The sequence below is a fragment of the Scardinius erythrophthalmus genome (assembly GCF_964197995.2).
Source record: "Scardinius erythrophthalmus genome assembly, chromosome: 12".
Lineage (NCBI taxonomy): Eukaryota > Metazoa > Chordata > Actinopteri > Cypriniformes > Leuciscidae > Scardinius > Scardinius erythrophthalmus.
Genome location: NC_138232.1, coordinates 32,506,017 through 32,529,040, shown reverse-complemented (window position 1 = coordinate 32,529,040; position 23,024 = coordinate 32,506,017). Strand labels below are relative to the sequence as shown.

The window sequence follows — 23,024 nt, the reverse complement described above, 5'->3', positions numbered from 1 at the left end:
TTTTTTGATTTTTTTGGGGGGGGGTGTTTTATACAATAAATGATCAACATTTATTTAACATGGGCATTTTTATGTCATTATATAATGTATGGTCATAAGAAGATAAAACCACTCGGAGTGGCAAATAATACAGTATTATATGTATATTGTATTGTATATGTATTTTAAGGAATTATGGTTTCTGGTTTCTATGTGAAAGTGAATGAATCAGTTGATTGAATTTGTAATGGCAAACTAATTGCCCATATTGGCTCTATTCGTAACTAGACTGAATGAATGTATGACTTCACCATGTAAGACCCAAATAACATGTCTAGATTACTTTACATCTGGATTGGTGCTTGCCTGACTTTCATTTTTACTTTGCATTTACATCTTAACTGTAGGTGTTACAGTACACCCATGTCAGAACTTTTTGTTCACTCGATTATTCCCGGTTCAGAAAGAAAGATGATTATATCCAGGCTGGAGTCCGCTGTGCAATAAATACTGTGGGATTTTTTTTTTTAAATGAAATCGTTTAGACCAATAAACTGTCTGTGCATTTTAATCTTAAAGAGCAATTTACTCCATAAATATCTAGAGAGATTGCCAAGGTCAATATATGTTGTGGTCTGAAGTTCCATTGCAATCAAAACACAGTCTTGAATTTCTTTAAATGTTTTATATATCCGTTTGCCTAATGCACTTCTTTTGGCCGACTATATGTTAAATTGCTTTAGGTTGCCCTGGGTCAGGGTTCTGTGGAGAACTGTGTGTTTCACTTAATTGTATAACTGTAACACAATTCAAGGAAGTCGTTCCTGCAGTGGAAAATATTTCATTCATGTCAACATGTCATCGTCAGAATCACAGCCATTTGATCCAGAAGCTTTTGCGCTTTAATGATTTTCCCTTATGTTAACATGTCATGTCTCAGTTCATCACATTTGAACCTGTTCCAATGAGTCACAGTGTTTTCATGGTTTAAGTCATATGTCATGAAACAACCACTTCGCCCACATGTTCGAGAGCCTCTTGAGAGTATACCTGTCCTTCAAAGGATTGTGTGGTAAAGAGACAGCTGTAAATTCATTGTGGTTACAGCAGTGGGAATGACCGAAGTTCAGACTTTTGATCTTGTTCAAGGCTCTTTCACAGCATTCGAGTGGAAGCGGAGGCCGGGTGCCTCACAGTTCATTTTCCAGCATTTAGAAGACATGAGAGAAAGTCAGAGTGGATTGTGATGACTTGCAGAAGAGTGGTGAAGGAGCTCTCTGTTTCTCAGCAGTCAGAACACAATGCCCACCAATCTCCCTGTGGCAAACCCCATGCGAACATGTATGGAAGGTTCAGAGGAAAAGCGAATGCAGGTCACTTTCCCTCAGTGTATGAGATTAAGTATGGGGCCTCCCTCTCCTCACTATCTGGCACTTTTTTGGCTCTGGCTACCAGGCACCTTTGATCTCCCTCTCAATGGACCGCAGACTGCTGCCAAAAGAGGGGTATGGTAGGCTATTATAATCAAATCCAATCCAGCTCCATCTAACAGCAGAGATGTAGTGATATATTTAGATTGTGAACATAAGTAATGAATTTGTGCTGTGGGGTATGAGGGAGAAGTAAGGAAAAGAGCTAATCAAGCGTTGGATGTTTTGGCAGGGCTTCACCACTGAAGAGATTTAGTGAAGTATTGCTCACTCATTTGAGAATGATTCAGTGGATTCTTACGGTTGGTATGGAGAAAAGAAGGGAGAAATCCTGCTGGTCTGTCTTTGCTTCCGCCCAGAAAAAAGAACAGTCCAAAAATAATGTATGCACTGTTCAAAACATTTTTTTAAGTTAATACTTTTCAGCAAAGATGTATTAAATTTATCATAAGGGATAGTAAAGACATTTACATTGTTACACAAATTCTATTTCAAATAAATGCTGTTCTTTAGAATTAAAGAGTCCTGATAAAATATATCACATTTTCCACGAAAAAATATTATACAGCACAACCATTTTCAACTGTGATAATAAGAAATGGGTAACACTTTACAATAACATTAGTTAATGTATTAACTAACATGAACTAACCATGAGAAATACATTTGTTACTGTATTTGTACATATTTGTTAACATTAGTTAATAAAAAAATACAGCTGGTCATTGTTTGTTCATGTTACTTCACAATGCATTAACTAATGTTAACAATAACTTTTTATTTTAATAATGTATTAGTAAATGCTGAAATTAACATTAACAAAGATTAATAAATGCTGTAGACATGCAGTTTATTATTAGTTCATGTTAACTAATGTCAATGAAACCTTATAGTAAAGTTTTACCAAGAAATGTTACTTGAGCATCAAATCAGCATATTACAATACGTGTCATGATTCTGATGGATCATGTGACACTGAAGACTGGAGTAATGGCTGCTGAAAATACAGCTTTGCCATCACAGAAATACATAACATTTGTAAAAAAAAAAATATATTAAAATAGATTGCAGATGTTTTAAATTGTAAAAATATTTCACAATATTACTGTTTTACTGTAGTTTTGATGAAAGAACTGCATGTTTGGCGAGTGTAATAGACTAAAATAATTTTATAAGATAGATAGATAGATAGATAGACAGACAGACAGACAGACAGACAGACAGACAGACAGACAGACAGACAGACAGACAGACAGACAGACAGACAGACAGACAGACAGACAGACAGACAGACAGACAGACAGACAGACAGATAGATAGATAGATAGATAGATAGATAGATAGATAGATAGATAGATAGATAGATAGATAGATAGATAGATAGATAGATAGATAGATAGATAGATAGATAGATAGATAGATAGATAGATACTTCTTGTCTGGCACTGTGATCACAAATGATCCTTGATTAACAGAAGGCTTTTGTCGTATCCCCAGACTGCAGGAAATGTGAACATCTCAGCGGTGCTCTGTCAACATGCAGCCGGGTTGGTGAAAGACTTATTTGTTAGGCGGTGACAGTATCAGTGGGCTCATATCATGTTTGCATATTTGTCTCTGTTTGACAGCAGCCCACAAAAGGGGAGGCCTGAGGTTAAATCCTGATGTATTGAGCTTCCCCGAACAAGAGGAGTGTGGAGTGACGTGTTTCAGACCCCCATACATCACTCTCTTTCTGTCACACATTTTAGTTGTCCCCTGCTCTCTCTTTCACTTGGTTTCTTTATCTCAATGTTTCTGTCTCTCTGCGTCTCCCCAATTTTTTCAATTTACAAGCTGGTTTTGATCGACACATTTCTTTGTTTTTCTCAGTTCTCTCTTAATTTCAGTTCTCATTTGCTTCCTTTTCTTTCTCGTTTTCTGTCTCCTGCACATGTCTTTAATTTATTTTCTCTAATTATTCTCTCTCAGCTTTTCTGCCAGCTTGTGTCATGTTTAATAGCCATCAATAACTGTATATATTCAGAGTAGAACCGTTCTCTCTCTCTCTCCCGTATATCTGTCTTTCTTTCTCTCTCCTTTACACTCACTCACACACAAAATAACACTGCAGCAGGTGATGAGAGCACTTCTCTCTTCTTTCTTGCTTTATGGCCATCTGTGGCCTCCTGAAAAGACTCCACTGAATAAACAAGTCTCATTGCCTTCTCCTCAAAGGCTCCATTTGCTCTTATATTACAGGCCACCAATAAAATGCCCTGTAGGGTGTAGGCCGTTCAGTCTATTTAACCAGTTTCCCTTAGTAACAGTGTCAAGCATACCACACATCTGACTGCAGGGTGAAATATGATAATTGTATTGAGAAGTAACTATATAGAGAAGGATTTTCAGATAATAGCATTTTGTGGAGTGTCTGGGTCTCAATTCAGTCCTTTTCAATGCAACTCTATATAGGATTGCAAATGTTGACATTCTTACTGACATTCTTATCTACAGACACTCTTCAAATATGTTGCTTTCCGACAAAAGAGAGTCATGTTTAGTATAGATTTTTTTTTAGGTGTTTGAAAGATTTTATGCTCACCAAGTCTGTATGTATTTGATCAACAGTGCAAAAAATAATATTGCAAAATTTTAAAGTACCGTTTTTTATTTTAATATATTTTAAAATGCAATTTATTCCTGTGATGGCAAAGCTACATTTTCAGCATCATTACTCCAGTCTTCAGTGTCACATTATCCTTCAGAAATCATTATAATATGCTGATTTGGTCCTTAAGAAACATTACTTATTATCAATGTTCAAAAACATTTTTTTGCCGCTTAATCTTTTTACGTAAACCGTAATACTCTACCATTAAAAAGTTTAAGATTTTTTTTATTAATACTTTTATTTAGCAAATATGCATTAATTGATCAAAATTTACATTAAAGACATGTATAATGTTACAAAAGATTTATATTTCAAATCAATACTTCTGAACTTTTTATTCATCAATCCTGAAAAAAGTTCACTGTTACCACTAAAAAATTAGGCAGCCGTTTTTAACATTGATAATTATAATTGAGCACCAATAATTATTGATCATAACTGAGCACCAAATGAGCATATTAGAATGTTTTCTGAAGGATCGAATAAAATAATAAAATATATATTAAAATATAAAATATTAAAATATATAGGTTATATTTAACCTAAATGTATTCATAAAATACATTCAAATAGATCTTCCTTTAAATTGTAATAATATTTCACAATATTGCTGTACTTTTGGTTAAATAAATGCAGCATTGGTCAGCATAAGATACTTTTTTTTTTTAAATTCTGAATTATTCCAAACTTTTGACCGGTACATACCCTCGTTTAATCTCAGACTGAACTTTGTAACTATTAAAAGGCCTTATGTATGGAACAGATGTCTGAGTGCAAAACTCCTTAGCCATAATAAACTTGTTTAATAATAATAGTGACGAAGGTGATGTTAGGATTGTGGATTCCTTTTAAAACTCTTCCTTATCCATCACGGAAAGAGCAAGAGAGAACCTGATTTCGCCTCCCACTGCACTCCTTTCTACCCTGATAGATGTGTTCCTGCCACCGCACATGCCAAGCCTGATGAAACTGAGTTTAACCCTTAAAGGGGCAAGCATAAATAAATTTGATGGAAAAATGATTCATTGCTATTTTTGTATGTATCTAGACTAAAATGACACAGTTCATGCATTTTTTCCAAAATATGACCTTTATTTTCTAAGTTGCGCTCTGTATCTCACGAGATACATTGCCCATTTAGGGTAACATTTTGCAATGTATTCTTTTTTATTATAGTTCATATGACAAATTTTAAAACATTTAATGAACAATTAATTAGCTACATTTTTTCATGTTATCCATACAACATTAGAAAAATTGGAAAAAACTTAACTTTTTCTCCCAAGATGCATAGCCTATGTAGGATATACATTTAACATTTCATAACTTTTTAAACAGTTCATGTGCCGATTTTTAAAACACCTTTTTCCTGTTTTGTTTTTTTAATTCTACCATCTTCCCTGTGGTGCCCCACACCAGATATATTCTATGGGCAATGGAAGCTGAGAAAACAGTTGCGAGCATTTTGTCCAGTGACCAGGCAAAGCCTCACTTTGCACTTCTGACACATGATGGATGTTCTCCCATCCTGGCACATCCTGCATCGGCTTTTCACTGACAGGATGACAATATCTGTAGAGAACAGGCCTCAAAACATAAGAATATCTGTGAGTGATCAGCCCTGTTAAATACCCTTATATGGGCAATGTATCCCCCAGGATACAGGCATTCAATGCCTGATAATCAAAGTTGTGAGAAGATTATTTTAAAAATATCCACTAGAACATGTAAAACTATCCTTAAAAAACTATTTTCTAAAACAAAATCACTCTAAATATCATAATCGTGAAAAATATAAAAACACTTACCTCATGGCCAGTGTCTTTGTCCACGTATGCTGCCATTTTGGATTTTGATACAAATGTTTGGAATGTTGGCATAAAGTCACATGACCTGATTACATGACCCATCACCCAATCAGTGTTTCTCATCAACTGCAACCACATAATGCCCCTCCCCCCATGACCCTTCCCCCTACAGCCTGTTAAATGACTGTATCCCCCAAGATACAGAAACTCTTTAAGGGTTTAAAAGAGAAAAACCGCCAGCCAACCCCTCACTCCACACGCAACCATTCCTAACGAACAGATTGAGCTGGAAGTATCTCAGTATGCTTTTGCTAGAGACTTTGCTAGAGTCTTCAGAAGAAAAATCTAAACAGTATGTTATGTTGTTGAGGTCTATCCTGAAACTTTAGAGGTGACAAATGTGAAATCACCAGAGTCTTTAGGAGAAAAATATGTGCACAGTGTGTGATGTTGTAGAGGTCTCTTATACAACTTTAAAGGAGACCATTGTGAGAGTGTTAGATAGGAGACCAGTGTGAGAAGCAGGAGACTCAAGCTAAAGTCTCCATTTGATGTTAATATAACCTCATTTCTGTCTAGGAGAAACATTTGAGATAGAAGTTTCGTTTTTGATTTTGATTTGTAATTAAAAAAAGAAAGAAAGAATAAATGAAAGAGCAACCTCTTATAGTCTTTAAAGAGATTACAGGAAGACAATTAAGAGACCTCCCATGTCTATCACAGCCCATTCTCATTTTGGACGGTCTCAGTTTTGTCAACTTTAAAAATGTCAAAATGTTCCTCTTGAAAGGGATTACAGCAAGACAATAGAGATAGTTTCTGTTTTTTCCACAACATTCTCAGTTTTGACACATTTTCTCTCAGATACAGTATATCTCGTCTCATTTGTCTCTACTTTTATTTCTCCTAAGGAATTTTAGGAGAAACATCTGAAACACTGTTGATACTAAAATAAGAAGTCTCCTGAGCTTAGACAGAGCAACCTCTGAGCAATAAAATATTATGAAATCTTGAAATAGATTACAGCAAGACAATAAAGAGATGTTCTATGTTTCTTCCACTGCATTCTCAATTTTGACTCAATTTCTCTCAGATATTTCTCAGGTCTCATTTGTCTCTACTTTTATTTCTCCTAAGGAATTTTAGGCACTGAACAGAGACACTGTTGATGCATAAGAATCACAAATAAGTTTCATGAGCTTAGGAAAAGCAACTGAGCAATAAATATTTTTAACAAAAGTAAAGACTAATTCAAAATACATACTAAAAAAAATAAAATAAAATACTATAATTGCAAATAATACTAAAATAACATTGATGCAACACAATTTATGTGCCAATGAGGCAACAAGAACACAAAACAAAAAGTCCATGTAGATTATCATTCGTATTACAACATACAGTATATCATTGATCACATCACCTGATTATTTGCAGTCTTATTTTGTGGTAGTACAAAGACTGAGAGCTTGACTGACAAATAAAAACTCATGGAATGTGCTTTGACATAGCTATTTATTTGTGCTTCGTTGAGCAAATAAAACAGACAGTGAAAAGAAATACAGTGTCTTCTCCCTCAGTTTCTTTTTCTGCCCTGCTCTGTCTCTCGAAGTGTGTGTGTGTGTGTGTGTGTGTGTGTGTGTGCGTTTGTGTATGCGTGCGTGCGTGTGTGTGTGTGTGTGTGTGTGTGTGTGTGTGTGTGTGTGTGTGTGTGTGTGTGTGTGTGTGTGTGTGTGTGTGTGTGCATGAGAGCACGTGTATGTGCTCTCACCCCAGTGCCACGGAGTCGTTTAGTCTGGGTCTCCGTGTGTAGGATGGAGGATGGGGCCGTTTGTGTGCTGTGGAGCATGTCTTAAAGTTGACCCTCAGCGTCTCTTGCGAAGGAATGTGTGGGCTCCCTGCCTCACTAATCCAACACCTGCCTTTAGTAAACCCAGCCTGGGCCTGACCACAGACCTCCCAGGTTAGTCCACCCGTCTCTCAGCACTCAGGTGAGGTCTGTACACTGAAGGTCTTGCATTCATTCGTCTTTTGAAAGAACACACTTTGCATTTGAGCTCAGTTTTTGCGGAAAGTGAGGGTTTTCCCGTAGAGTTTTAAGGAACACATCAATCACGTAAATCATCATTACTCTGAATGTGTCAGCCAATACTGTAAAAACAACTCTAAAGCAAAACATATAGCACATGGCATGTGTTTGTGCTTTGGCATTTAGTTATTTTAATAACCTATTCAAGCAATTTCAATTGATTTGAATGAGCGTAGCTGACTTACATACCTTCAAGCAATAATAGCTTTCAAGATTGTGCCAACTGGCTGGAGTTGTTTGAATTACCCCAGAATTCAGTTTAAACAAATGTTGTTCTACTGAGTTCTTGTGGGAATGCATTTTATGCAAGCACACTTTTCACTTATACCTTTATGCCATTGGTGTGATTAACTGTTTCCTTTTAGATCCCAGTGCGTTTCTCCATTACAAGCCTGCAGAGCACATTCAAGACCACAACAAATCTTGATAATATAATAGTTTTAATTTAAGAGATTATTTCTAATTTGTTCTTTCAGTTTAGTTTAGTGTCTGTCAGATTTCACTCTCACTGTGTCCCAATTCGCCCACTTATACTATGCCCTGCTGTGTTTGTAAAGAAAAGGTACATACTTTTGAGCGTGTAGCAGAATAGTAGGCACGCTTTGGGACATACAGTAGACTACTACTTCGTCATAGGGGTGAAACGATACCCTCATGTCACGATTTGATACATATCACGATACTGAACTCACAATACGATATTATTGCGATACTCCAAGACATGTGGTAAAAGGTTAACAAAAAATGTACTGTTGATTAAAATGCTAAATTTGGTATTACATTCTGGGTGTAAATGAATAGGCTTGGACTTGGTACTGGTAACCCAATGCACAGGACAATGGTGACACCAGAATAAAAATCCTGTCACCATTTAAACTGCCATGTCAATCATCTTGTCACAGTTAAAATCCTCCTCATTAAATTAAATAAAATTTCCTCTTGTTTCAGAGAGAAATATAATAGCATGTCGATCTGCCAATCGTAGGCCTTCCGTGCAGAGACTCTCCTTGTGTGTTTGCAGTTTGCATAATGATGCATTTAAAAGTTAATGACCAAACGCATTTTTACAAAAGTTCACAATACTGTTGCAGATTAAATATAATTTGGATAAAATTGAATAAATATCTTTTCGATTAATACTGATTATTAATCACTTAAACCCCTTAGTGTTTGTAGTTCTAATCGAATCCTCATCCAACTCACAATGGGTTGTGGGCAATATTAGCAATTAGAGTGTGCATGCATTTGCACTTCAAATTCTAACGGGAAAAAGTAGACCATCCGGGTATCTTTCAACATACTATGATTTGGGACACACTAATTTTAAATTTGAATACTGTTTAGGATGGATAGTATGCGAATTGGGACGTAGCATCTATCCTTTTTTAAGTGCTAATTAACAAAAATGTTTTCATTTAGTTTTTGTTTTAGATTTCATTTTTGTTTTTGTTAACAATAACACTCATGTGAACGTGTGCTACACAGTGATGTTATTGTTAATTAAAGCTGACTCTAAAATTATTACAAATGATTTTCAGTAGGCTAATTGAAGCTAAAATAAAATAAAATATAAATATTTGATGAAAAATTTAAACCTAAAAATGTTGAAGTACTAAAATGACTAAAACTGAAAAAAAAAGAATAAGTTAGAAAAATGACTAAAATGACGAAAGCACATAGCAAAATTACTGACACTTAAACTAAAATGCCAATGAAAACTGAAAACATAATAAAGGCTAATTCAAAATATTAAAAAATACAATAATAGTATATAAATAATAGTAAAACAACACTGGTGCCACAAAATTTGGGAACACAAAACAATAACTGCATGATTATGATTCATATTACAACATACATTGGTCATATTTGCATAAGAAATCACATATATACCAATCTTGAAATGCAAAGTTAACACAAGAAGCTTTATGTGGGATCCCAAAGGTCAATGATAGTCTTTTAAAAATGAAACAGGGCTTCAGAATGTGATGGGATATTGCGGCATTTCATAGCTGTAGGCAGAGCTTAAACATGAGAAGAACAGGGAAAAAATAGAAACCAAGATCGAGAGTGGAGGAAAGAGAGAAAATGATATGTCCAGGTGCTGGGATTTGGTGTTGAATGTCCACAGATTGCTTGGGGCAACAGATTTCTTACACCTGATCTGAGGTGCAGACTCCTTAGAGAATCAGTCTGCAGGTCCTGTCTCTAGTACAAGGTCACTCATTACCAGGTTCAACAGTCCATCCGTAAATGCATTCATTAGCATAGCAAGAATGTTGTGGTAAGCTAGCAGGCTTAAAAAGAATTGTCATCATTTACTCACCTTCAGTGAAGATTGTCGAGAAAGGAAGCAGAAAACAGTTGATGGGGCCCATTGACTTCCAAATAAAAAAAATTCCATACTATGGAACTGTTTGGTTATACCCATAGTCTTCAAAATATCTTCTTTTGTGTTCAGCAGAAGACAGAAATTCATACAGAGTTGGAACAACATGAGGATAAGTAAATGATGACAGAATTTTTTTAATTTTTCTATTTTTCTGTTTTCATTTTTGGGTGAACTATCCCTTTAAGGTTAGCATGCATCTAGCTACAGTGTTAGATGTGGAAATGGAATGAAATGTTAATTTTATCGTTTTGTAAATAGATCACACAGACAAATCATTTATTTAAACATTTTAGAATACTAATTGCTCATAAAGGCTTACTGATTAGCATTAAGCCATGATATACTTCAAGCTAAATCATAGAATGAACTGGTGGACGTTAATTGCGTTATACAGTACGTTGTAACAAAATCAGGCCAAAACAAACTTTGTTTGGAGTTTTTTTTAGAGTTCAAAACAGCTTGGCAAAGCGAACTTTCCAGAAAAGTCTGGTAAACACCTAATACCATTGGTCGATGGCGTTTATGTAATAGGTGTTCTTTGAAGCTCCACTTTCTTTGACATGGAAATGCTCTCCAGTTCATTAAATCTTCTGTCCAGTATGTGGAGGTAAGATATGACACTGGAGAGCTGCTTTATAGTAGAAGAGTTGTAATTCTAATAGGAAGCGACACTGACACTTTTTTCATGTTTAAAGGAACACTCCGACTTTTTGGGACTTTAGCTTATTCACAGTATCCCCCAGAGTTAGATAAGTCCATACATACCTTTTTCATTTCTGTGCGTTCTGTAAGTGTTATTTGACACACCCACCGCTAGCCTAGCTTAGCACAAAGACTGGATGTAAATGGATAAGGTAGCATACTAATCCCAATAAGTGACAAAATAATGCAAACATTTTCCTATTTACATGTTGTGATCTGTATAGTCACAGCGTGTACAAATAACAAGGATATATGAGACAGAGACCATTTTTAATCGTATAAATACTGGGAACTATATTCTCACTAGGCATAGGAGCACAGCTACTTGGGCGGAGTGGCTACTTGGGCGGAGTGATTAGCTCAGCACACGAGACGCCCTGTTGATGGTTCCGTAAACAAAACAAACGTGACTAGCTAGTAGCGAACGTGACTCGTGATCATGGCTGACTTTGAGGAATTGTCAGAGGAATTTTACTGGGTATCAAAGAATACACAGACGAGGAGTTACAAACTTTGGAAGCTGTAAGACAAGATACAGCGAACACCCATGATTGTAAACTATAAATTTACTATCTAGTAATTGCTGACTCTATTACTCCAACTCTGAGCGAACTCTCTGCTCCTCACCACAGGGCGTCTCTTGTGCTGCGCTAATCACTCCGCACAAGTAGCTGTGCTCCTACGCCTAGTGAGAATATAGTTCCCAGTATTTATACGATTAAAAATGGTCTCTGTCTCATATAGCCTTGTTATTTGTACACGCTGTGACTATACAGATCACAACATGTAAATAGGAAAATGTTTGCATTATTTTGTCACTTATTGGGATTAGTATGCTACCTTATCCATTTACATCCAGTCTTTGCGCTAAGCTAGGCTAGTGGTGGGTGCTTCAATGCACAGAAATGAAAAAGGTATGTATGGACTTATCTAACTCTGGGGGATACTGTGAATAAGCTAAAGTCTCAAAAAGTCGGAGTGTTCCTTTAATACTGCAGAAATGCTTTAAGCAATATACTATGATCAGATACTTTCTTAACAACTGTTTTCTCACCACTGTCAATTTCGTTGTGTGTTTATTTAGTTATTGAGAGGAAAGTGCACGTATAATTACATATTCATATACCGCTTCAAGCAGCATGGGGATGTCGGGATGTTCGCTAGCAGTATACCACTTCAAAGGTATTCTTTGTAACTTTTTTTTTATTGCTAAATGAAGAATGAAAAAGAACTTTGCCGTGATTATATCGGGGCCTTTAGCATTTTTGTGGCCATTTCCTGTGCACTTATCAAGTTTTGCTAAGCAGTCTGCAATAACAGCAAAACCCTGTTCTTAATTCACATGCCATGCTGTTTTGTATTGAATGTGCCCACACTTTTCACACTGTTTCTCTCTCTGTCCCCTTACCACGCTGCCTCTCAGTGTGCCAGTGAGTTAGCGAAGCATTATAGAGCGATTCTCAATGGCATTGCATACAATCCTGCACACTTGGCAGAGGCTGGACAGCCACAATGGAATCACAATTGCCCGCTGCTCTAAACATGAGTCTCACCATACCCAAATGCTGATAAGCCAGCCTGAGCTGCAGTTAAACCTGATGGGACACAAACAATCCGAGATAACAAAGTGGAATCGAGACAAAAGCCCCCATCCCCCCCTCTTACAATGAGGGCTAGAATAGTAAGAGAAGATTTTAAGAAAGGTGGCATGCCAATGAAGAACCGTTGAACCTGAATAAGCCAGTTTAACTGGCCTTATAGGAGATTTGGCGGTGTAATGTTTCCTTAATGCTGTGTGACACTGAACAAGAGAGAGCGTTGTAAAAGGATATGTAAGAAACTAAATGTGTTACATGCGTCATTGAGTATGAAACTTTCACCTATTTTTCTTTCTGTCTTGAAACAGTTTGTCCTTTAAGATACTGAGTGTTCAGTTAGTGAGTAAGAGACCAGGAAGGACACAATAGTATAAGTAGTATCATATGAACTTTAAACCTGTCTCTTTAAATAACTGTGATGCTTGTGAAAGCAGAAATCTGAGGGTTTGACAGTTGGCCAGAGTGTTATTTACGGATGAGGATGTGTGTAAAGTTTGGGCGATGAATAGTTCCAAGTTAATACGTGAGCTTTTCAGCATTACCAGTGAATCCTCTCTCTGACGTAATGTATGATTGTATTAAGAAGAATGCAAAAAAAAAGGATAAGGTCTGTTGGGTATCATGAGAAGTTCTAATACATGATATTCATCAGAAAAACCTTCACATGTTAAATTTGAATTAACATGAATGATGAATTAACAATGGACAACAATCTACATTAATGATAAGTTATATACTATTGCTCATTAAAGTTTATTGATTAATTCATGTTCACTTATAATACTTAAAATCTTAAAACATGTAATATATGTAGATAATAACAAACAATAACAAAGATAATAAATGCTTTAAAAGTATGGTTCATTATTATATGGTGATAACTATTCATTAACTAATGTTAACGTAGAAGCTTATTGCAAACTGTAACCGGAAATATAATACCAACCATTCTCATGTTCTATACAGTGGCCCCCCTTTAGACACTTTTGGACATTTAAGTCTGAATTGCATTGCATTAGATACAAAATATCAAACTAGGTTGCATCTGCAAACAAATGATGAGAGCTTTTCACTGAGCTAATTTTTCTGAGCCACTTTTTCCAATTAGTTTTAACCAGCTTGTCTCAAGGTCATTTTTCATGGAAAAATGAACTCACTTCCCCTCAAGTTCACAAATATAGTATGCATTTATGTTTTTAGCTGTCCATATCTTATCCTTGGTTGTGAGTGGCTGTTTGGGTGTGCAATGGTGGATTTACTGCCCATTGTATCATACATTGTAGGATCATTTCAATATGAATGAAATCCGTGGCTGCATTTAAACCATGCGAAGACAGAAAAAATCTCAGACTATGTCTTGAGCTTTCAGAACACAAATGAACCGTGTCTTGGAGGCCAGAGTAAGTCCTTTTCCTCATGCTAAAATTCAACCATGTTTTTTTCTGCCAAAGGCTCAAGCCACATGCTACGGGTCTCCTGTGAACTCTTTTTCTCCACAAAACAACAGCAGTGCCCCTGCCTTTCACTCAAACTCAGACTCCACCCACACGTCTGTCAGCGACATGAGCAGCCCCGGCTTTCCTTTTATACATCTAGGCACATACTCAGAGAACAGTCTCAGTGCTCAAAGCCTGCTGCTTATATTCTTTAGTATTGTGAATGCTGAGTAATTCAGAGGAAATGGTTAAGTGCAGAATTGTGACATAAATGAACCATAAATGAATGTCTGATCATGTTTTATGTTGCTGTTCAGCTGCTGGGTCAAATTTGTATTCTGTTTTCAAAAATGAGATCATCAGTGCATATTAGACAGTATGTGTGAAGAAATTCTTATGTCAACATCCAGAAGTCAGGAGTTTTCTACATTCCTTAAATGGGTCCTATTATGCTTTTTTACATATTCAACTTTCTTTAGCATGTAATTTTGCAGTTTGAGCATGAAAAAGGTCTGCAAAGTTACAAAGTATAAAGAACACTCAAAGGGAGTTACTCTCTATATCAGTAAGCATTGTTTCTGAACTACCTGAAAACGCTCGACTGCAGTCTTGAGTTTTCTTCCCGGGAATGTAAATGTTACAATATTCCTCATTTGAATAATTCCCACCCAATGCATAGAAAAAAAGGGGACGAGACCTGGTTGTAACATTTCTAAAAACACGCTCGAAGCGGTAGACCAATCACAACACACTGGTCCAGCCGACCAATCAGAGAACATTGTTCTTTTCAGAAGGAGGGGCTTCATAGAGACTGGAACTAAACAGAGATTTACAGACAGACTACTGTGAAGAGGTGCTGCAATAATGTACTATATGTGAACTTTTTTTTAACATTCAAGCATGAAATCCTATTCCAGTAGACCCCCAAAAACCAAATCAAGGGCATAATAGGTTCTCTTTAAGGTGTGGTCACAAATTTCAGTGACATTTCACAGGCAAAAAAAAGGTCCATTGTCAATTGTCAATAGGTTTCAAAACAAGCAGCTTTTTGTTGGTCAGCGTGGTGAATTTACTTGGCCAAATAGAAAATGAGGGAAATCTATATGGGGAAACACGTTTTGCCTCACACGATCACACAATCGCACAGATTCTTATTGGAATGACTGTATTTTGCTAGCAAAACTTCGCTGAGCAATAGTAAATGTTACCGCACCTTTTCTGTAATGTTCATTTTCAAGACATTAACATTTTTCTACTGGGGAAATCAGTGTAGCGGATGGTTAAAACTGTTAGGGAAGAGAAATGACTTTCATTTGTTTCCACATCCACTGCTTAAAAACCCTAGGGGGGAATAGTGTCTGGCTCTTTTTTCATGTCTCATATTCGATTTCTCTTTATTCCATTTTCTTTTTAATCCTCCTTCTCCACAGTTCATAAACAGAGTGAAACTACATAGTAACTGATACTGTGGTTGCATGCAAATTTTGTATAAATAACCAAGCAAAGGAACTTGTGCGTCATCTCCTTTATTGTATGTTGCTGTAAGTGTATCTGATGCCCAGAGAAAAATAATTCATTGTAATGAATTTCTTCCCATCATTGTTCTTCTGCCAAAACAACCCTTCTCTTTTCAGCAAGGACTGAAAATTACGTGGACCTCCATATCCGCTTTTGCCCGTATCCTTCCAGATTAATCTGTCCTCTCCATCTCCCCCTGTCTCTCAACTTTGATTGGTTCGGCATCTCGGCCCAATCAGCAAAAGCTCGGCCTGCACACAAACCATGTGAAATTGAACTTGTGGTCTCATTACCAAACAATAGGATTGAAGCGAGAGTCAGTGCAGCGTTACAGGCCAAACACAGTGTAGTGGTTGAATGGCCCATTAGCTTCTCTCACAGGGTGGTTCCCAGCAGGGTTTATTAATGACCTTAGAGTGCTAATGACCTTTCAGTCTTCACTTTCTCTCTAACTGTAAACTGATCCACCGAAAGCGACTCTATTGTCTGATTCTCAGGGCTCTCTGTATCACTCTCTCTCTCTCTGTCTCACTTGTGCCATTCTCTTTGGCAAAGTGTTACCATTGCCACCTTTCTCTGATTAAGAGGAGCTTAGGGAATATCTCATGTGATAAATCACAGTATTGACAGAAAAACATACACATTCTCAATTAGTCTGACCTTTGGAGAGGTGTTCTCCTGTATCACTCAGCAAGTCCAGATAGCAACAGAGTTTGACTGTACAAAAGAACAGAATCCTTATCTTACCCAAGTTTAAAGCAATTGATAAATGTAGTCTGGATAGGCTGAAGGCGTAGTGTGTCATTAAAATAATAATATCATAAAGATTTTAGGAATAAAGAATTATTGATTTTATTTTTAAAATAAACTCAAAATTTGAAGAATTCATAGCATTATGAGATTAATGTCATACTAATTTAACATGCCATTAAAACGTTTTTGTAGCACGGACAACAGGAGAAAAACTCACTAGAAATCTTTTAGATCATTTTGTGATAACAGTTAAACCTTCAAGTGAGATACGTGGGATTCTGAAATAAGTCTGGACCAGAAAAATGTGTCTGCACCAAGACCCTTCCTTGTTTTCATTACATTTATTAAGCAATACTGCTCAAATCACAGACTTGAGCGCATACACATGTCAGGTTATGATACATTATTTATTTTGATGCAGGGGATTCCCAAGTTATGTTATTCTTCTTCCAAAACATTAAAGGTTTTGTGAAAATCATAAATCGGTGCTTCATTTCATTTGTTTTATGGGAGAGAATAAGCCTTGTCATTTTCTGAGGACTTTCCAAGGGAAGAATAATAATGCCTTCTCTAATTTGCACTGTCTAGAAACCCAGTCACAGGGAATTACACAGGGTAGGCTATATTTGAAACAAACACCTGGAACTTCTTCAGAACTACAAAGGCGAAGCAGAGAAAACGGGCTCCTGAAACAGTTGGTATGGATTAAACAAACTTCCCTTCTCTCTGAGCTGAACTCACTGAAGATACAGAACGAGCCAGACCCCCCTGGAGATTTAAGTACACACACTCGCACATATGAACGCATACGCAACCGTACATATGAACCATGCCCACAGGCTCAATGAGTAATGTCTGTTCATCATGGCAATATAAGCCATATGGTCAGTTGTAAATACTCAACATCTTTACTTTGATCATGTGTAGGTCTGAATGTAGTTCTAAATTAAATAAAAATTATAAATGCATATGGTTTACTTTAGAAATTCATACAACTACATCAAATATTATGATTTGATACGACTTTCTAGTAAGGTTTAATTCATTAAAATGAATTGATGCGTCATGTATTATGAAATAATCCATGATCCTAATATTGGTTAATTTGATGTCTGTTCATAATATATTAACTAATGTTCATTAATCTTCAAAATCATAATACATTATAAGTAAAAAATGTATTACTAATACATTTATAACATTTAAATTTGTATAAATTAACATTAGTTGATGTATTATGAACATCAACCTAAATTAACAAATGCTGTAAACAAGTTTATTGTTAGTTCATGATATCTAATGTATTAAATAATGTAAATAAAACGTTGTAACATGTTAATGATCTTGCATACAAGTAACACTTGTTCTCAAAAGATACAAGACATAAAATAATTATTAAGCTAATGCTTAACTAGTGAGTGCTTATGGATTCATTTGTAATCAAACAAAACAAAATTATTCAAGAGAATTCCAAAATATTTATATATCTTTTATTTCAACGGCACATTTTTGTCAGACAATATTACAAAACACTGAACATACACACTGAGTATATAAATATAATTTTATTTACAAAACATTTACAAATGCAGCTAGCATTACTCTTGAAATGTACAACTTATATGTAAAAAAAAAGTGTATCATTTCCCACAAGCATAGCAAACAGCATAACATCAGTTTACAATAGCTACATCTAATCTTGATTTGGACTTGCTTCTCTCCACTCAAATGTGTTGGTTTTCAACATCCTCCTCCATTTTACCAGACATAACTGTACATTACACATTGTGTATGAAAATGTGATCTTTAGTCTTTCCGGCAGATGTACGAAAGCCACTGATAAGTGGAGAACGGATTATATGAGTCTCTCTGTGGCTCCAGGACAGGGAGGGACCTTTTCCTCCAATTTCACTGACACAAAAGCCTAGCTAGACTTACAAGGCTAATACGCTTACAAATCAAATCAATACAAGTGCTTTCTCAATACATTTATAACTGTAATAATAATGTACAAAAAGCATAAACATTCATCTGTTTATAAAGATTAAGCAAACTGTATGTGTACAAAGTTGTTCCACTATTTTACAAAACCTCAACTTTTGCTATGCCTCAAGAACTCAAAGTACAGAGAGATTTACATGACGGTTCCCTGTTTATCTCTGAGCTATGCAGAGCTGGTGTTGATCAACACCATCATAGAACGTTCATAATGGTCCCTGGTTCTCCACAGCGGAGTATTCAGTCTCAGACACATGCGAGGCATCGATGAGCCTAGCAAGGCCAGTTTTGGTAGAGTACTTGAAGATGAAGGCTTTCATGAGGTCGTAGCGGTAGTTCTTGTTGATGAAGTTGTAGATGATGGGGTTCAAGCAGCAGTGAAGGAGGGAGAACCACTGGGTGAGATGCAGTGCTGCATAGAGAGCGTTCTCTAGAGTGCAGTTGAAGGGCAGCACATTGAGAAAGGCTAGCGTGTCAAGCAGTAGAGCTCCATGGTAGGGCACCCAACACACTAGAAAGACCACAATGTAGGTGAAGACGAGGCGACGGCTGATGCGACGTTCCTGGTCAGCTGTGGGTTGGATGGTACCGGCCAAGAGGACGTAGAACACAGCAATTATAGGGAAGGGAATGGCAAAGCCGAGCATGAAGAAACTCATTTGGATGCCAACTGTCCACTCCTTAGTGGTGTCTGCTGGGAAAACAGACTTACATACGATGCTGTCTGAATACCTGGATTTCTCAGCCTGAAGAAAGTATGTTTCGGGGAGGGCGGCAAAGAGTGCCAGCAGCCAAACGCCCACACAGATTAGCTGTCTGGTCCTTCTCTTCCTCTGACTGGGACCGTCTCCAAAAAGTTTCACAGACAGATAGCGATCCACACTCATGCATGTAAGGAAAAAGATACTGCTAAAAAGGTTGACACTGAAGATCAGGTGTGTAATTTTGCACATGGCATCACCAAAAGGCCAGTGGCCGAGTTGAAGCAGAGAACTAATGGAGACCGGAAGAGTGGCCACTACGCAGAGGTCAGCGATGGCTAGGTTGAGGATATACAGGTGAGTCTCGTAACGTTTCCTCTCAGATCGCACGTTCACCCACACCACCAGGGCATTGGCGGCGAGGCCGATGATGAAGAGGAAGATGTAGAGCACAGAGAGGGCGTAGAGCAATGCCTTCTGGCTGAAGGTGCTGTGACACACTTCCACGTGGGAGACATTATCGTCAATTGAGAAGTTTAGGTCGCCCAGTGCATCCAAAATGTCATTGAAGTCATTCACGTTCACACTCATCTTGCCACGTCTTTGTTATTGCCGCTATTGGGACGCAACGGCTGACCTGAAACAAAAAGAGAGCCACTGTTATGACACGTAGACAGAAAAAAAAACACGAATGGGACCAATTAAACTCAGAGGGACAGAAAAATGTAAAACAAAGAACGTTTATTTATAAAACACGCATAATCTGAAACATGTCGAACACACCAGGATCCCTTGTCAGAGAGCAGGACCTTGTACTGTTTAAGAGGATTTTTTTTTTCCTAAATAATTCAGTGCATGGGTTTATTTCCCAGGCTTACTGGATTGCGCTTAATTTAAGAATAAATTTAAATGGTCACAAAATCAAAGAGGGACGAGACAATGAGTCAAATAAGGGTGTCCACATTTAATAAAAGGAAAATATATATTTAAAATATGTTCCAAATTCTTAGAAATGTGCTTATTCATGAAAACTTTCAATTTACTGACTAAAAATGTAATGTAGTGCAACCATCAAGCAAAAGGTAATAACATTTTTCTTTCACCTTGAATACATGTAATTGTACACATCTTAATCATTATTTTCAAAAACTGTTCTAAATATAATTCTCAGTGTAAAGTTTTTTTAGATCAAATATTAGGGATATCTTATTCACAAATATTCTCTTTTTGGGGAGTCGCACCACATGACATTGTACAATATGATCCACCCTTGTCTTGTCTTAAAAAGGTCAAATTTTCTGATATTTAAGAAATGTATTGACCTTAAACATACAGTCATGAACATCTGCACATCTGAACATCTGCTTTGTTTTAGTGTTACTTCATTGTATTAATTGTAATAATATCAGACTAGACTGACAAAAAAGCAAATGTGATTCAGTGATCAAAGACTAAGCTGTACTCCTTTGCTGAACATAAGGACTAAATGCCTGGCAGCAATACTCAGACGGTTGAGCAAAAGCTTACTGGCAGACCTCAGTTGTCATGCAGTGACCTAATGAAAAGCTAAGTAGTTATCCATGGCAAATGGGAGGCATTAAAATCTACAAAAAAGTTCAGCACAACCAACAGGCCAGACGAGTGAGCACAATGATAGAGAGCAGAGTGTAACTCTCCTGAAGGCATCAGAGAGAGACTAATGCCTGTTAGAAGTGAGATAAGTCATAGACAGAGGGGAGGATGGGCGGCTGCTGCTCCCTCTGCGGCACAGAGGGGTGAAAGGTTCTTTTCTCAAAATGATATGCTCAGCTTGAGGACTGGATGCCAGGCTTTGAACTGACAAAAGCTAAAGAGAACAGAGAACCACCAGACTGGCGCTGTGTCAAAGTTTTTACCATTTACACATTCTCAAACACAGATGTACACACATCTCTAATCACACAGTTTTGATCTTCAACCCCCAGGGTTTGCAGAATAGAAAAAAAAAAACACTGGCACACTTAAGCATGCTTTTTAAAACTAAAACTTTGTGCAGTGAAGCAGAAATGATAAACACAGTTATGCTCTTTCACATGTATTAAGTAAAGATGGAAAATATTAAACAAAATATCTGTTTACAATTGGCCTGGCATAAAAAAAAAGATACAACTATAAACTTGTGTTTTGCTAAAGAACCATCAAGTGATAGAATGAGTTTAGGCTTGTTTATTTTCATTCCAAATCAACCCACGGTTCTGACCTCTGAACACGGTTAGCGCCTGACCTTAATTTCATTAAAAGAAATATGAGAAGAGACACAGCTGCTCTTAATGCATCCTGTGATCCTTACTGCAAGATCCTCAATCGCCTCCAAAACAAAGACTTATTTTACAGCTTTCCACTCTGACATCATTAGACTAGGGAGACAGAGAGGGCAGCGTAAACCTCTGACCTGATTTACCAGGTGCAATTGAAAAAATCAGGTGCCATAAAATGTGATGGTCCATTACAGACGGCCCCAAGCACTACCATCATGTCCCCCAGCCTTGTTGTAAAACTGTTGCGTTTACACTGCTCAAACACAGCGGCCCCCTCACCTGATCTCACGGCCCCAGGCATCAAGCACACTTGCCCGCACAAAGACTTAGCTGTGCGGACACAGCGACTCTCCGTGCAGCCCCCTCCTTCCCCTTCCCTTTCTCTCTCTCTCTCTCTCTCTCTCTCTCTCTCTCTCTCTCTCTCTCTCTCTCTCTCTCTCTCTCTCTCTCTCTCTCTCTCTCTAAGTCTTAAAGTTCCCTTGAAACTCAGTATTGTTTCACTCCAAAGTGTTCTGCAAGCATGAAATAAGGGAATTATCAGTCATTAAAGAATGAAATCTTCACTGTACTGAATGTGAGTGCAGGGAAAATGTAACAACAATACAAGGAGTAAAACAAATCCCTTGAAAACATGCTGATCATGAAACTGGAAGGAAACTATACCATGGGAATTGAAATAAATTAGTCCCACATTACATAACGAGTAGCCTACTGTAAGTGTGGACTGAATAAAAAACAGAAATATGTTTAAATATTAATATGTTTCTGTTCATAAATAGACAGAATAATGCTAACTAAAATAATGTAAGAAGCCTGAGTCAACATTTTCAGAATGGGAGAGTTTCAGTTTAAGTAGCTAAATACTGCATTATTTAAACCCTTTGGTCACAAATTTAAAAAAAAATATTTCATTAAATTAATGGATTCACAGGAACTGATTCTAGCTCCAGAAAACAAAAAAGACCGAAAGCGTCTCGAAAGAGATGAGAAACAAAAAGAGTCACTTTACCTGACCCTGTAGACACAATAATGCATATTCTACTCTTAAAATGTGCATTTATTCTAAAACAGCATTAATTTGTTTGTTACATTATCCTAAATATAATCGGATTTCACGTTGGTAGCCTTACAGTGACAAATCCGCGGGATTGGACACTTCTAATCCACGCCACCATCTGAGAGTTTCGGGCTCGGTAAATTTGTTAAGATAGATATTTTTAAGTCGGCTACCTTAACTTTCTAAGTGTAGAATTAGAGAAAGTTACTTGAGGTTTTAAGACCGCATTTAAAACTGATATCTTGTAACACCTCAAATTAGTTTAAAGTGTATCATGGTCCGGTACGAGTAGGTTATGGAAAAGGCTGCATTTAAAAACTAAAATCTCTCACACAAACACGTGCACACACAAACAAGACGTACAAATGAACTTACAATCCTTGTGGTCTGATTTGGTGCTCCTAGATTTTTAAACGTAGAACTTTGGTATCGAGATTCTGGAGAAAATGTTAAAGTCTTGTGGTTATCCGTACGAGAGGATGGCGTGATTGTCCCTCTGCGCTCTGACTGCACTTGCTGATATATAGTGCTGCGAGCAACGCCTACCGAACGCTATCGGAAAAGTGAATCACTTCAAGTTTCTGTCCAACAACAATGTGAATGGCGGACGTGC

At 37.0% G+C, this 23,024-nt stretch overlaps 1 protein-coding gene across 1 annotated transcript; it reads right to left on the bottom strand.

Annotated features, from left to right (window-relative positions):
* Positions 1-17,833: 17,833 nt before the first annotated feature.
* Positions 17,834-22,944, bottom strand: ackr3b (atypical chemokine receptor 3b). The gene is made up of 2 exons (XM_081380352.1): positions 22,787-22,944; positions 17,834-19,694 (listed from the first exon to the last, which is right to left on the bottom strand). Exon 2 carries the CDS (start codon positions 19,646-19,648, stop codon positions 18,563-18,565), a length of 1,086 nt encoding a protein of 361 aa, XP_081236478.1. The 5' UTR covers positions 19,649-19,694; positions 22,787-22,944; the 3' UTR covers positions 17,834-18,562.
* Positions 22,945-23,024: the final 80 nt, after the last annotated feature.